General features: G+C 34.6%; 1 protein-coding gene and 1 long non-coding RNA gene across 2 annotated transcripts; one reads left to right on the top strand and one right to left on the bottom strand.

Annotated features, from left to right (window-relative positions):
• Positions 1–355: 355 nt before the first annotated feature.
• Positions 356–4,620, top strand: LOC134244523 (uncharacterized). Its single transcript, XM_062726788.1, has 2 exons — positions 356–1,060; positions 4,270–4,620. Exons 1-2 carry the CDS (start codon positions 777–779, stop codon positions 4,403–4,405), a joined length of 420 nt encoding a protein of 139 aa, XP_062582772.1. The 5' UTR covers positions 356–776; the 3' UTR covers positions 4,406–4,620.
• Positions 3,204–4,298, bottom strand: LOC134244535 (uncharacterized). Its single transcript, XR_009987239.1, has 2 exons — positions 3,765–4,298; positions 3,204–3,490 (listed from the first exon to the last, which is right to left on the bottom strand). It is a non-coding gene; the product is annotated as an uncharacterized LOC134244535 (long non-coding RNA).
• Positions 4,621–13,901: the final 9,281 nt, after the last annotated feature.

The following is a 13,901-nucleotide window of genomic DNA, read 5'->3' as shown; positions in this document are numbered from 1 at the left end:
AGACTCTTTCCCTTTTATCTTTGGTATAATAAAATTCTTATTTGTTGCACTTCATGTGATATTATTTAATACAAAATGTTCATGGAGGTAAGCTGGTGCATAACCATGATATATATTAATCAAACTTAACTCAATATGAGTTAAGTTGTATTATAGAAATGAGTAGATAAACTTTTATAACATAGATAAAGAGGCATAACTCTTGCAACATTTAAACATCATTGACTTTTGACACTACCCTTCAAAATCATTAAACTTTGACACCATCTCCCTTTTTACCAGCATATATACTACGCGCGCGCCAATTGCAAATTCTTTCTGGAAATTCTTCTCAACAAAATTCAACAAAACTAACTACCATCGAAGGAATCCTTCAAACTTTATTAGCCATTCTATAATTTTGTTAAAGTATTTAGGTCATCAAAGCAACGGTACGTACTTACTTCTATTTATTTTGATTTGGTTGACGTCATTTAGGCTTGTAAAATTGGTAACAGATTCCAGCTCCACCATCATCCTCTCGGCATTTGCCGCCATCATTGTTGCATGGTTTGTTTGAATTTTAAAGAAAACTTAAGGTTCTTCTGTTTACGAATAAGAATTTACAATTATAATGAATTATAATGATTTTGAAACACAGTAAAACCTGCACTTCATGATTTTATAATATTACCCAACGGTAATATTCGTCGGGCCCGTGCAGGCCCGCTTAGCTAGCCTTAGGCTACCATGCATGTTATAACAGTAAATATATTAGTCTTACGAATTCCTAGGGAATGTTGCGATGTAGCAAAAGAAAATCCAAGTCACCCTATGCTAGGCCTGTCAGGACCCCAACTGAAAGGTCCATTGCAGACACGGCCCCCGTGATCACGGCAACCCAGGTGTCACAGCCAGCCAGCCAGACTGCTAATTCATCGGTGGCAACCCTTAATCCTCCTGAAGTCCCACAACTTCCTGAAGTCCCTCATTCAGCTAGCGTGAACTCCGAACCCTTCAGTGGCAACCTCTTATCCACTTTCTATAGGGGATATTACAACGGAGTAATCCTTGACATCAGGTGAAAACCCTTTAATTAATATTACGGATGAGCTTGGGGTTCATGTCCCCCAGGCCATCAAAGAAAAAAATTGGTCAAAGCAATATATTGATTTGGCAAAAGTTATTATTTCAGAAATAGATAATCAAGATACACATAAATTCTCAATTGTTGAAGGGCAATTGGTCATCGAACCAAAAACCAAAACAACCAAAATCATTACAATGCAAAGTTGGGTTGATGTCTTTTTGATATTCGCTAGTATATACCTAGCTAGGCATCCTTCAGATATTCAGGGCATATTGAAATATATACACACAGTGCGCCTAGGCTACAGCCGAAACACAAATGCTAATTGGCTTGAATATGACAGACAGTTCCGTCTCAAAATGTCCAAAAATACATCACTTGGCTCAGTCGACGCAGAGTTGTTGCTAATATATGCAGGCCCAACCCAGCCTCAATGCTCCACAACTAAATGCATCAATTAAATGCTTTGATTACAATCTCAAAGGCTCATGCTCCAAATCACAGTGTTTTTATCAACATGCATGCATGCACTGTAACAAGACCCATCCACGTGTACACTGCTTGGCCTACTAGTCTACACTTACTAAATCTTCAATGCCTAATACCAACTACCAACAGTCTAACACAAGATTAAATCTAACTCGCCCAACTGCAGGACAGCAAAATTATGCCCATCAATCTTCCTCGAATTTTCGTCCCTATCGCCCAAGGCAATACCAGTCACCAACACCAAGATTTAACACGCCTAGGTTTTACTCCAATTAAGCTCCCAGTATTACAGAAATACCTAGCTTTGTACCCTCAAGTTCAAGATGCCCAATTGTTACTCAATGGTTTTACATCTGGTTTTTATCTGAATTATGCAGGCCCTCAAGACTATTTACAACCAAAAAACATGAAGTCTGCTAAGGAACACGTGCAAGAATTATTGTCAATTATTAAAAAAGACATAAGCTTAGGTCGCATGGCAGACCCTTTCCCTACCCCCCCCCCCCTCCACTCCAACCTTAGATGCAACCCGGTCGGAGTGTTGCCTAAAAAGATGGGGGGGGAGGTTGATTTCAAACCTGTCGGCACCAATCGGTAATAGTATCAATGAACAAATTCAGCTCTTTCGACCAAGCAATTTCCATGATTCAAAAAAATGGGAAAGGGGCATTTCTCTGTAAGATGGATTTGAAAGTGCATTTAGATTATTACCAATCCACCCTACAGATTTTTCCTTATTAGGTATGTGTATTGAAGACAAATATTATTATGATATGAGCATGTCATTTGGTTGTTCCATAGCTTGTTCAACATTTGAAAAATTCTCATCATTCCTGCACTGGTTAGTAGCACAAAAAGCCAAAAATCAAAACATTATTCATTACCTAGATGATTTTTTATTCCAAGTCAAAATACTCCACAATGTTCTCAACTCGCTGAAACATTTAAGCTAACCTGTGGCGAACTAGGCGTCCCAATAAATGATAAAAAAAAAAAACGAGGGTCCCTGTACAAGATTGCGTTTCCTAGGGTTAGGGATTGACACAGTAGAACAGGTAATCTTTATTCCTGACAACAAAGCTATAGAACTACAGTATAAGCTTACCTCACTGCTTTCATCCAAAAAAGTAACACTCAAGGAAATGGAATCACTTTGTGGGTCCCTAAACTTTTTTCAAAAGCCATCCCAGGTAGCAGAGCATTTAATTGCAGGTTTTACAATGCAACAATTGGCATTAAGAAACATTACTTTTTGATAAAGGTTACCCAAGCCGTTAAGGATGACTCTAAGGTTTGGCTAACATTTTTTAAAGACTACAACGGGCGCTCTCCATTCCCTGAACTATCCTGGTCAAGTAACGAGTCCCTTAACCTTTTTACCGATAATTTCGGTTCCTATGGTGGAGGTGCAATTTTTCAGAATCACTGGGCAGTTATTTCCTGGCCAGAATCATGGGGCCCAGATATTCGAAGAGATATCACCTTTTTAGAACTAGTACCAATTCTGTTGGCTATTTGGGTTTGGGCGGATTATTTTGCAGCAAAGAAATTATTGATAAATACCGACAACATTGCTTTGGTTTATATTCTTAATACCCAAACAAGCAAGTCTCAAAGGGTCATGACACTTTTAAGGCCATTGATATTGCTTTGCATTAGGCATAACATTCAGATTTAAACTATCCATGTTCCAGGTTATCAAAACTCTATCGCGGATTCAATTTCTCGATTTCAGTGGGAAAGATTCAGAAACTTGGCTCCTCAGGCAGACATGATTCCAGTCACTATACTTCCGGCATTGATAACTCTCTTAAACGACGTGTAGAAAGTTTGCTCGAAGCAGCAGTATCTTAAATACTGCTTCAACATATCAGAAGGGCATTAACTCTTTTGAAACCTTCCGCTCTAAATATAATTTTGCCTTGACTTGGCCTCCACCAGTCCATCAGATTATTAATAACATTGCATACCTCCATACAAACCATATATCACATGCCACAGCAAGATGTTACTTAAGTGGTATCAGTTACAAAATCCAGTTAGAGGGGGGTTTGGGCAACACTAAAGCCTTTCTAGTTAAGAAAATGTTGGAAGGCTTGAAGGCTAAATCCAGCAAAAGACCTTAGATCCCTAATTTCCCTACAAATATTGCATCAAATGGTATCAATTCTTCCAAGAGTTTTTTTTTAAACACCTGTGAAGCCACAATGTTTTCAACTGCTTTTTATTTAGCATTTTTTGCACTGCTGCATATTAGTGAATTTGCTTTCACCAGTAACCTTACACCAGTACTATTTTCCCAAGACTTCACCATTGATGAAGAAAAAATTTCTTTGTTTATCAAAGGTTCAAAAAATGATCAATATCGTAGGGATACCACATTACAAATTACATACAATCCTCAAAGTGCATCTTTATTTGAGCATGGGCCCATTATTCTGCCATATCAACGCTAAACCTCTCACCAAATATCAGTTCACATCACTCCTACACAAAGCCGTGAAATTCATTGGTTTAGACACATCTATATTCAAATCACACTCATTCAGAATAGGTGGGGCTACTCATTTATACTCACAAGGTGTTTCTGATGAGGACATTAAGTCCAAAGGTAGGTGGAGGTCTAATGCATTCAATTCTTACATTAGATTGTAACGGTTATCATCATACCTGTAACATGCCGTATATATAACGGAATACCAATTTTGCAGGTCTACAGCTATGTACGTCAACGCTATAACGCCAGTATTTATCCTCCACCTCCCTCTGTGTAAAAACAGTCTCCCTGTCATGGTACTAGGGCAGAATTTTGTCCGCTTGTGGCGGATGTCTTCATGTAAATATTAATCTATTTATCATACATGAAGACATATGGCCGAATTTTGCTTAAGCCTGCCACTGATTCTGTTTTCTTCCAGGTCTGTGGCCAATAATTGGGCTTATTTTAATTGACACTTTTATGGAATACATTGAGTGCTTGAAAACATTGATGAACTGATTGATTGTCATATTGACTGATTGAAAAACTCATTGATTGAAAATGTTGATTGATATGTTGTTTATTGTGTCGATGTAGATCACCTATATAACATAATGCAATGATATACTGATTTGATATAGTGTTCGTCAAATTTCATTTCAACATGTATTATTTAAGTAAAGCCACGACAAAGACTGTCAATACTGTGTTGTTGATCTATTCTATTGAAATAAAACATGATTTAATCTAAATTGTTTAGCTCTATCCTCCACTCTTAACATATTTAAAAAGGGTAAAATATTAACAGAAATAATCTCTCTTAATCTAAGGTTTAAAATGAACCGCACTACTTTGTTCGGGGTTTCTTGTAATCTGTGTAAGTTGTTTGTTTATTCCACAATACCAAAAAGAACTGGCATAGTCAAAATAACATTGTATCAAGGCAGAACATAGGGTCTTTCTAGAATGTGTACCAAGACAGGGTGCATTTTTATATAAAAACTTAAGTCTAGCTTTAACTTTTTGTATGAAACTTAAAACAATATTTTCACATGAAAGAAACTTGTCAATACAGATTCCTGAATATTTAACACTGTCAGAACCTTTAATAATGTGACCATTACACACAATTTTTAAATCTGTGATACTTTGAAGCTTTCTTGGAGGACCAAATAAAATAGAATTTGTTTTACCTAGATGTCTTACCTTTCAATCTATTGTCAACTAACCAAGAGGAACATTTGTCAAGAACAATGCCCACTTTTGAGCAATAATAACAAGATTCACTAAGTAAACGATCTTCATGTAAATAGCATTTTGAGTTCTTAAAAGTTTATTAACAGTTCTTCTTATGATAGCAATTTGCTTTCAAATATAGGTGAGAAGTCCAATTATACCTACTAAAAATATTCCAGTCTTCTAGTTTTATATTACATGTAGTTAGGAAGAATTTAAAATTTTAACATGTTCTGATCTTACAGAAATAACTATATACCTACACATGCAAATTATAAGGAGATTTATTCATCATTTTTCCTATTGAATAACTGGAATAAACATTTTCTATGTTTTCTAAATGGTCTTGTTGGACAGATTTCTAATAAAGCGTCGAACTAGCACTTGAACAACATCCAACACAGGAAACCACAGAAAATACTGCAAAAAACGCAAACAACAGAATGATATGGGGACATCACTGGAAGTAAATTTTAATGCATAATTCTATATCATAATAGAAATGTCTCAAAATTAAAAAAAAATGATGTTGTGTTATTTATAATTGGTCATCTCTTATTTCCACCTGATATTGATCGTGATATATTGGATACAACATATTATGGTGTCTTGTCTTTTTTAACCAAGAAATAGTTATCATAATTAATACAAGTACAAAATACTTGAAAAACTGAAATAGCTGAAAAAAAAAATTAAAAAACCCTCATATAATTCATCAGTGTGTGGTCTAAAATAACCTTCTGAATCAAAAGAGTAAAGTGAAAGACAAGTACTGATCCAGTATATAAATTGGACTATTTAAAGACTGGTTTTGTTTTCATATGCAATACTCTTTAAAAAGTTATTGTTATAATAATTGTAATGAGTGACAAACAAACAGAAGAAATGGATAAATATTTACTTATAAGAATGGTTACTGCTGTATCCGTAGTGATGTTGTATCCACAGTCGATGTTGATCCCCCGCTGTCGGAGGTGGCTGAAATATTTAAAATTTATTAGAAAAATCATAAAAGAAATAAGATTATAAGGCACTTTTTAACATTTTTGGTAGTCTTAGATGGTTGAAACATAAAAAAGTTGCATAATAACGCAATTCATGACCAATCTATTATCTTTTTCTATATTTGCAGCTAACACTGAGTTATGACTATTGATAAACAATTGCATAATGTAGGTAAGATAAATTAAGAGATATATATAATACCAATGTTTGAAACTTAAAAATAAATGTAATACCTTTACATTCTTAGATTAACGATATGGTTGAACAAATGAATAGATAATTTATTTTAAAAAAATTAAAATCATTTCGTAATAAATTTAAATTTTGAAGCACCTTTACACTAACCTTAACGTCCGGGCCCGGGGGGATTTTTTGTGGTGGTGGTTATCTTGGTGAGAAGCTAGTTGGAAGGCTAGGGGGACACGAACTAAATTAAATGATAAACAAAATACACAGATACAAACACATGGCCACAAAAATATTTACACAATGTGAAAATAAATTTTACTAATAAATGCAGTTAGTTGATAGTTAGTGAGGGTTGAAAATTTAAACCCTTTAACCCTTTCCCCTAATGGGGATTTTTATTGGGGGGTTGATTGATTTTATATTTTTTAAGGAGTGGCAATTTTTCAGCCATATTTGGCGGTATTGGGGTTTAATCTTGAGTCAATTTGAGAACCTTCTGCTAGAGGGAAGGCAAAAGGGGAAAGTCCTAAAGAAATAACAGTAACAAAATGAAAACATGTAGAATGTCACACATGAACAATATACACAGATATGAAAGAAAAATACCATTCACATTTCAAATCCCCAAAACACCTGCACAACATGACTCGATCTTAGAATTCTTTCAAGATTTGTGAAACATCATCACATTCCGCAATGAAAATCCTGCGGACAGAATAACTGCAGCTTAAATCAATGGCTGATGATGCGTCAAAAAATTAAAACACACTTCTCTATAGTAAGGGGAACCCACTATATAACCCCGAGCTCTAGTCACATACCATCTTGTAGTCATTGTTGAACATTGATAAAAATTAAAGCTATTTACGGAAGAAAATCCAAAAATTATAGCAAGAAGTGTGGCAAAAAATGTTGTACTATTTCCTTCTACCTGTAATCACGCGAAAATCAGCAAATTCAATAATCAGATATCGAACCCGATGTATATTACAGTGCAGGGAAAATTTTTTTTTACAGCATCAATGCTGATTTTGATGCTTCCTTTGCTTGCTGATTTTGACGCTAGTTATCCCAGCTTATCCTGATCCTGGTTTGATCCTTATCCTGATGCTGGTTTGAAACTAGGTCAATGCTAGTAATGCTACCGGAAATAGGATTATCCTGCCGGAAGTGGATAATTCAAAAACAGCATCGCTATTTTAAGCCATTAAAAATAATTTTTGGAGTGATTTTTATTTGTAATTTGTATTAAATGGCTTTTCTTTATCTGTTTTCACTTTTTAACGAAAAAAATAGCGATTTTTAAAGAATGTCGTTTTGCAATCGTATAGAAACAAAATGGCGACAAGGTGGAAGTTGGGAGTAAATGACTATATATTCATCTTGCGAAGTTATCGTAACATATTATTTGATATGGATTACAGCTTAAATGCGATGATTTATCCTATTTGTGATGCGATTTCATAGGTGGAGTAGCCCTTGTGTGTCCAACGTGTAGGCATGGAAAAGTGATTGACATGAACATGCTGAAATTTTTTGTCAAATCCAGATGAAATTTATTGGGGTCCCGTGAATATTTCAGCGAAATTATTATGCTTTAAATGGAAAAGTCGTAATCCAAGGAACCAATAGATCATCAGTAATCCCACAACCACTCAGAGGGTATGTAAACAGTGTTTTTTTTAAACAGATTAAATAAAAATGGTAAAGATGATGTGAAACAGATTAGTGTTACAAAAAATTAAAAGCTCAAATTCTGAGCGATTAAGGATTTTAAAAATGTTAAACCCATGTGATATTAAAAGGTCAATTTTTACAATTGAATAAGAAATAAATGAATTTTTTTTTATTGAGAATCTGCAGATGCAGTTTTTGTAGTTAATCCACAAGGTATCAAGACAGATTATACATAACCCATTGTTGCAACCCACGGCCAAAATGTCAATCTTTCCCATTCTGACGGTGGTCAAATGAGAAAGAATATTTTGAGCTCGATCATTAATATTTTTAGCTCATTGAAATATTGACCGAGCAAATACATGTAAAAAAAGTCAGATATTTTACTTTGATCATATACCCCCGTCGCAGTGTAAGAAACACTGTCGAATGAATGTAAATTGTTCATTTTTTAACTGGTATGGAAACAAACCCATGTTTATTAATGTCATATGACGTCACAATAAAGATTCACAAATAAAGATAAGGAATTTTTTTTTATCAAACACAACTTTTCACAACTGTGAATTGCAAATTTTTGGTGTCACTTCCGTAGTGAATAAAAATTTAACATGCTTAATTAAGTATGGGTAATGCGCGCCGGAACTGGTTGTTGGTTCGTTTTTAAAGAAACATCAACTTGACTGAAAAACGACTGCAGTAACAAGTTTACAGCACCAACTATATCTGCAGCTTCTAATGCATTTTCTCCATTCATGACCTTTGGCTTGATGTAAATCCGGTTTTTTTGAGGTCAATATAGTCCATTCCATTTTGAGCTGATTATTGATATTCAATTGGTGATCTGTCTGAAATCTGAGAAAAGGTCGCACATCTTGAAAGTAATTGTTTCCAACGGCTGTCTGTGTGGGTGGCATATCAAACAGAGAAATTTACTTGGCATTGTTTCCCTAAACGTTTCCGCTGATAACACTGACATTTAATGTCACCCCTGACAACATGGAATGATGGAGAGAAAGGGTTAACACTGATGCCCCAACTTTTCCATGGTGGGGACAAAAAAAAAGTGGGTTAAATTGTCCTTGACTGTTACTTACCAATAGACAATCAGGTATTTCATAGGCAAATCCTTATTTTCAGGTACTCTGAGGGGTTTTTGGAATAAATGAAAATTTTGCTTCGGAAACAAAAAACTCCAAAAAAGGTCTTCATTAAGCTTTACAATTTTTTTTTCTTCTCGGAGTTCTCCTCATTTGCGTGTCGATTTCTCACGGGAATGTTTCCTCTGCTTAAGCTTTTTGGTCTTTTCTCTAACTCACTTTTAGCATGATCAACCACCCGTTCTGAAGGTGATTTCATTTGTATTTTTGGTTTTGCCTCTCCTTCAAGTGACTGTTTAGCGTATTTGTCAATGGATACCATGTATGGAGATGTATTGTTTCTTAAACCACCTCAACTTTGGGAAAACCCCCCTAAAAAAATAAGCTTAAATCTATTTTGGTTTAATATATTTTTTTTTTTTACTTTGATTACCAAATTTACTTTTTATATTTCAGGTGATTACCAATACTTACTTTTTATATTTCAGGAAAAGCACAAGCCATTAAGATTACCAAAAGGATTGCTTAATTACAGTTACAGTGAAAAACGGTACAAACAGTTTAAAAAACAGTAAAAAAGCAAACAGGGACAACAACAATTGTACTTGAGATGCCGGATACGAGGAAACTAACACAAGGAGGGAAAAGTTGTATAGGAAAGTTGGCATGCATGGAAGCTCAATTAGGAACTTTAATGGGAATATAGTAAATCCAGAAACATTTACAACAATACTAGAATGGGTAGAGAATGAACAAAAACACCAACAAAAAGCACGGCTCTACCTATTGACCAAAAAAAAAGTATAAAACCTTTCATGGTATAATCTGAGTAAGGATTCACGTTCCCTTGTTTATCTGTGTGTATAAAGAACAAAATTCGTTATTACAAATATTCCCGAAAATATTACGATATTTTAATCATCTTTGTATTATTGTTTGATGTCATGCATTAAAGTATAAGGAAAGGGAAATAAATTCTCAGGTACAAAATTAAATTGTTTGGGTCCATAAAATCCTTCAAAAAAAAAAAAATACAAGGATTAATAGTAAGTATATCGTAACTATTTTCACCGAAAAAAGGGAAGAGCAAAGCTGGGAAATTAAATTTTCAAAATTAGTTGTGTAGATATTGATAGCGAAAAAAAATTCCATATCTTACAAATATCATCCGTTTTCTAGATTTGAAACTATTTCATATATTTACATTAACATTTAATATAAAAATTGACAAAGAGAATTGGAAATTTGGAACCTTCTTAAAAATTTGTTACCACTCTTTTTTTTTAAATTTTAAAATATAAAAAAAAATACTACGCTCTGCATTGTCTTATTTAGAATAACGGGGAAAAGTGGGTTTTTTAAATTTTAATATTCTTAATAGAACTAAACATTTTTTTTTATTTTTTAAAAAGAAAGTTTTTATAATACAAAAGCAAGATTAAAAAATTGTTTTTTACAGGCCAATTCTAACCGGGGGTGCACGGGAGGCCTTCAGTTCATAAAAAATATGCTCTTTTTATCTCCGTATTATTTTAATACTCTCCAAAATTTTTTTTAGAAATGTAAGCTTCTAGTTTAAACTCCAGAAGTCTAAATTTGATTTTTAAATATGTTATCATTAAAATGAATAACGTCGTACTCACGTCAAATAGGAAAATACGGGAATTTTGGAAATTATCAAAATAAGATAAAGTAACAAAAAATCTAGAAAGAACTCGTATCATTTCTTTTTTTAAATAAATTTATTTTTACGACAGACACAGTTGATAAATTTGTCTAACCTGTTTAGAATTTATTGCAATTTCTTAAAATAACTCCCTCTTGAAAAATGTTTATTTTCCTATGCATTTATTAGAAAAACGTCATAACAGCACCATCAACAATACCATGTTCAAGGCGGCACGCAAAGAACAGCTTCAAATTTGATAAATATTTTATATAAAATAAACTGTAAATACTACAGAACGATTTGACAAATTTTCAGTGTATGTTTTTCCGTAAAATTTTTTATGGGCTAAATCCGCACCCACCTTTAGAATTAGCGTAATTATAACAGCCAAGTTGTATAATTGTCTGTTTCTATCTACTGGAATGTTTACAGAAATCACTTCTTTTTTTAAAGTAGACGTTGAAGATAATCAATGATAAAAGATTGTTTTTTAAATATTCAAACTTTGTATGATTCCAATGATGGGCAACAAACCAATTTTTAAATATAACAAAAGGCCAGCTCGTTGCAAAGCAACGAGTAGGTCTTCCGTCCGTTTAACCGGAAGTAACCTTCATTTTAAAAACAAGAGGCCCATGGGCCTTATAGGTCACCGGGAATTAGCAACAACTTTCCAGTGATTGAATTTGATTCATATTTTAAGCCAGATGCTATGGCATTCACAATTTTAAAAGAGCTGGAAGTCCATTGGTCATCATAACTATACACTTAGCAGTTGCTTAGTTTGGTTACTTAATACCCATAGGAGGGAGGGGAAAAAAAATGCATTTCAACTAATCAGTAATATTCAGCAATAATCAGTAGTGTCCCTACCACACATGAACCCCTATTAGGCCTAGATCTACACATTGAACAATTTTTGCACATTTTGTTTTTTAAAAATATTTGATTAATACCAAGGAGCAGGTTTCAAACAATTCATTATATATTATATTTTCAGTATATACATACGCCCCCCCCCCCCCCTCTATGGAACCCCTGACCCTGGGGCCTTGAAATTCACAATTCTGGAAGATTATCATAACTATATAGGTAGTTCATATGCATAATACCCAGGAGCAAAAAAAAAATTTTCAAAGATTTAATGTATTTGCACTATATAATAATAGAGCCCCCCCCTAACAAAATCCTGACCCTGGGGCCATAAAATTTAAGTTTTCAAAGAGGCATTCTTGCTCATCATAACTATATAGGTAGTTCATTGCTTAATACCCAGGAGCAAAGAAGAAGACTTTCAAAGAATTCATATATTTTCACTATATAATCAAAAGAGCCCCGTCCTAACACCAGAACCCTTGACCCTGGGGCCATAATAAAATTCACAATTTTGGTAGAGGCATTTTCTCATCATAACTATGCACTTTGTAAGTTTATTTAATACCCAGGAGCAGAGAAGATTTTCAAGGAATTCATGTATTTTCACTATATAATCAGTAGAGCCCCCCCCCCCTTTAAAACCAAACCCCCGACCCTGGGGCCAAAAATTCACAATTTTGGTAGAGGCACTTTTTTTCATCATAACTATGCATTTAGTTAGTTTATGTTATACCCAGGAGCAGAGAAGAAGATTTTCAAGGAATTCATGTATTTTCACTATATAATCAATAGAGCCCCGCCCTAACCCAGAATCCCTGACCCTGGGGCCATAAAATTCACAATTTTGGTAGAGGCACTCTTTTTCATCATAACTATGCATTTAGTTAGTTTTGTTATACCCAGGAGCAGAGAAGAAGATTTTCAAAGGGAATTATGTATTTTCACTATATAATCAATAGAGCCCTGCCCTAACACCAGAACCCCTGACCCTGGGGCCATAAAATTCACAATTTTGGTAGAGGCACTCTTGCTTATCATAACTAAGCACTTAGTAAGTTTATTTGATACCTTGCAGAAGAGAAGAAGATTTTCAAAGAATTCATGTATTTTCACTATATAATCAATAGAGCCCCGCCCTAACACCAGAATCCCTGACCCTGGGGCCATAAAATTCACAATTTTGGTTGAGGCACTCTTGCTCATCATAACTATGCACTTGTAAGTTTATTTGATACCCAGGAGCAGAGAAGAAGATTTTAAAAATTATGTATTTTCACTATATAATCAATAAACCCCCCCCCCCTTTAAAACCAGAATCCCTGACCCTGGGGCCATAAAATTCACAATTTTGGTTGAGGCACTCTTGCCATCATAACTATGCACTTAGTAAGTTTATTTAATACCCAGGAGCAGAGAAGAAGATTTTCAAAGAATTCATGTATTTTCACTATATAATCAATAGAGCCCCGTCATAACACCAGAACCCCTGACCCTGGGGCCATAAAATTCACAATTTTGGTAGGGGCACTCTTGCACATCATATCTATGCACTAAGTTAGTTTATTTTATACCTCGGAGAGAAAGAAGATTTTCAAAGAAATCATGTATTTTCATATATAATCAATAGAGCCCCGCCCTAAATCCAGAACCCCTGACCCTGGGGCCATAAAATTCACAATTTTGGTAGAGGCACTCTTGCTCATCATATCTATGTACTTAGTTGGTTTATTTAATGCCCAGGAGCAAAGAAGAAGATTTTCAAAAAATAATGCATTTTCCCATATAACCTGTTTAGCCCCACCCTAGCCCTAGAACCCCTGACCCCAGGGCCATGAATTTTACAATTTTGGAGAAAAATCAATGCTGATTACAGTCATGAAAAATTTTACTGCTTGATGTCCAGGAGTAAAGAAGAAGATTTTTAAAGATTGCATTAATTTTAGTGGTTTTGGCCCCACCCCTCAGGCCCCAGGGGGGGAGGGATCATGAAATTACAATTTCTGTTCCTCTTCACCCACAGATGTTTTGTGCCAAATTTGGTTGAAATTGGTTCAGTGGTTGCAGAGAAGAAGCTGAAAATGTTCAAATGTTAACGCACGACGCACAACGCAC

This window comes from Saccostrea cucullata, unplaced genomic scaffold, assembly GCF_032062105.1.
Source record: "Saccostrea cucullata isolate Sc308-1 unplaced genomic scaffold, CSIRO_AGI_Scuc_v1 ctg13476, whole genome shotgun sequence".
NCBI classification, from domain to species: Eukaryota; Metazoa; Mollusca; class Bivalvia; order Ostreida; family Ostreidae; genus Saccostrea; species Saccostrea cuccullata.
This window is presented reverse-complemented; position numbering and strand designations above follow the sequence as displayed.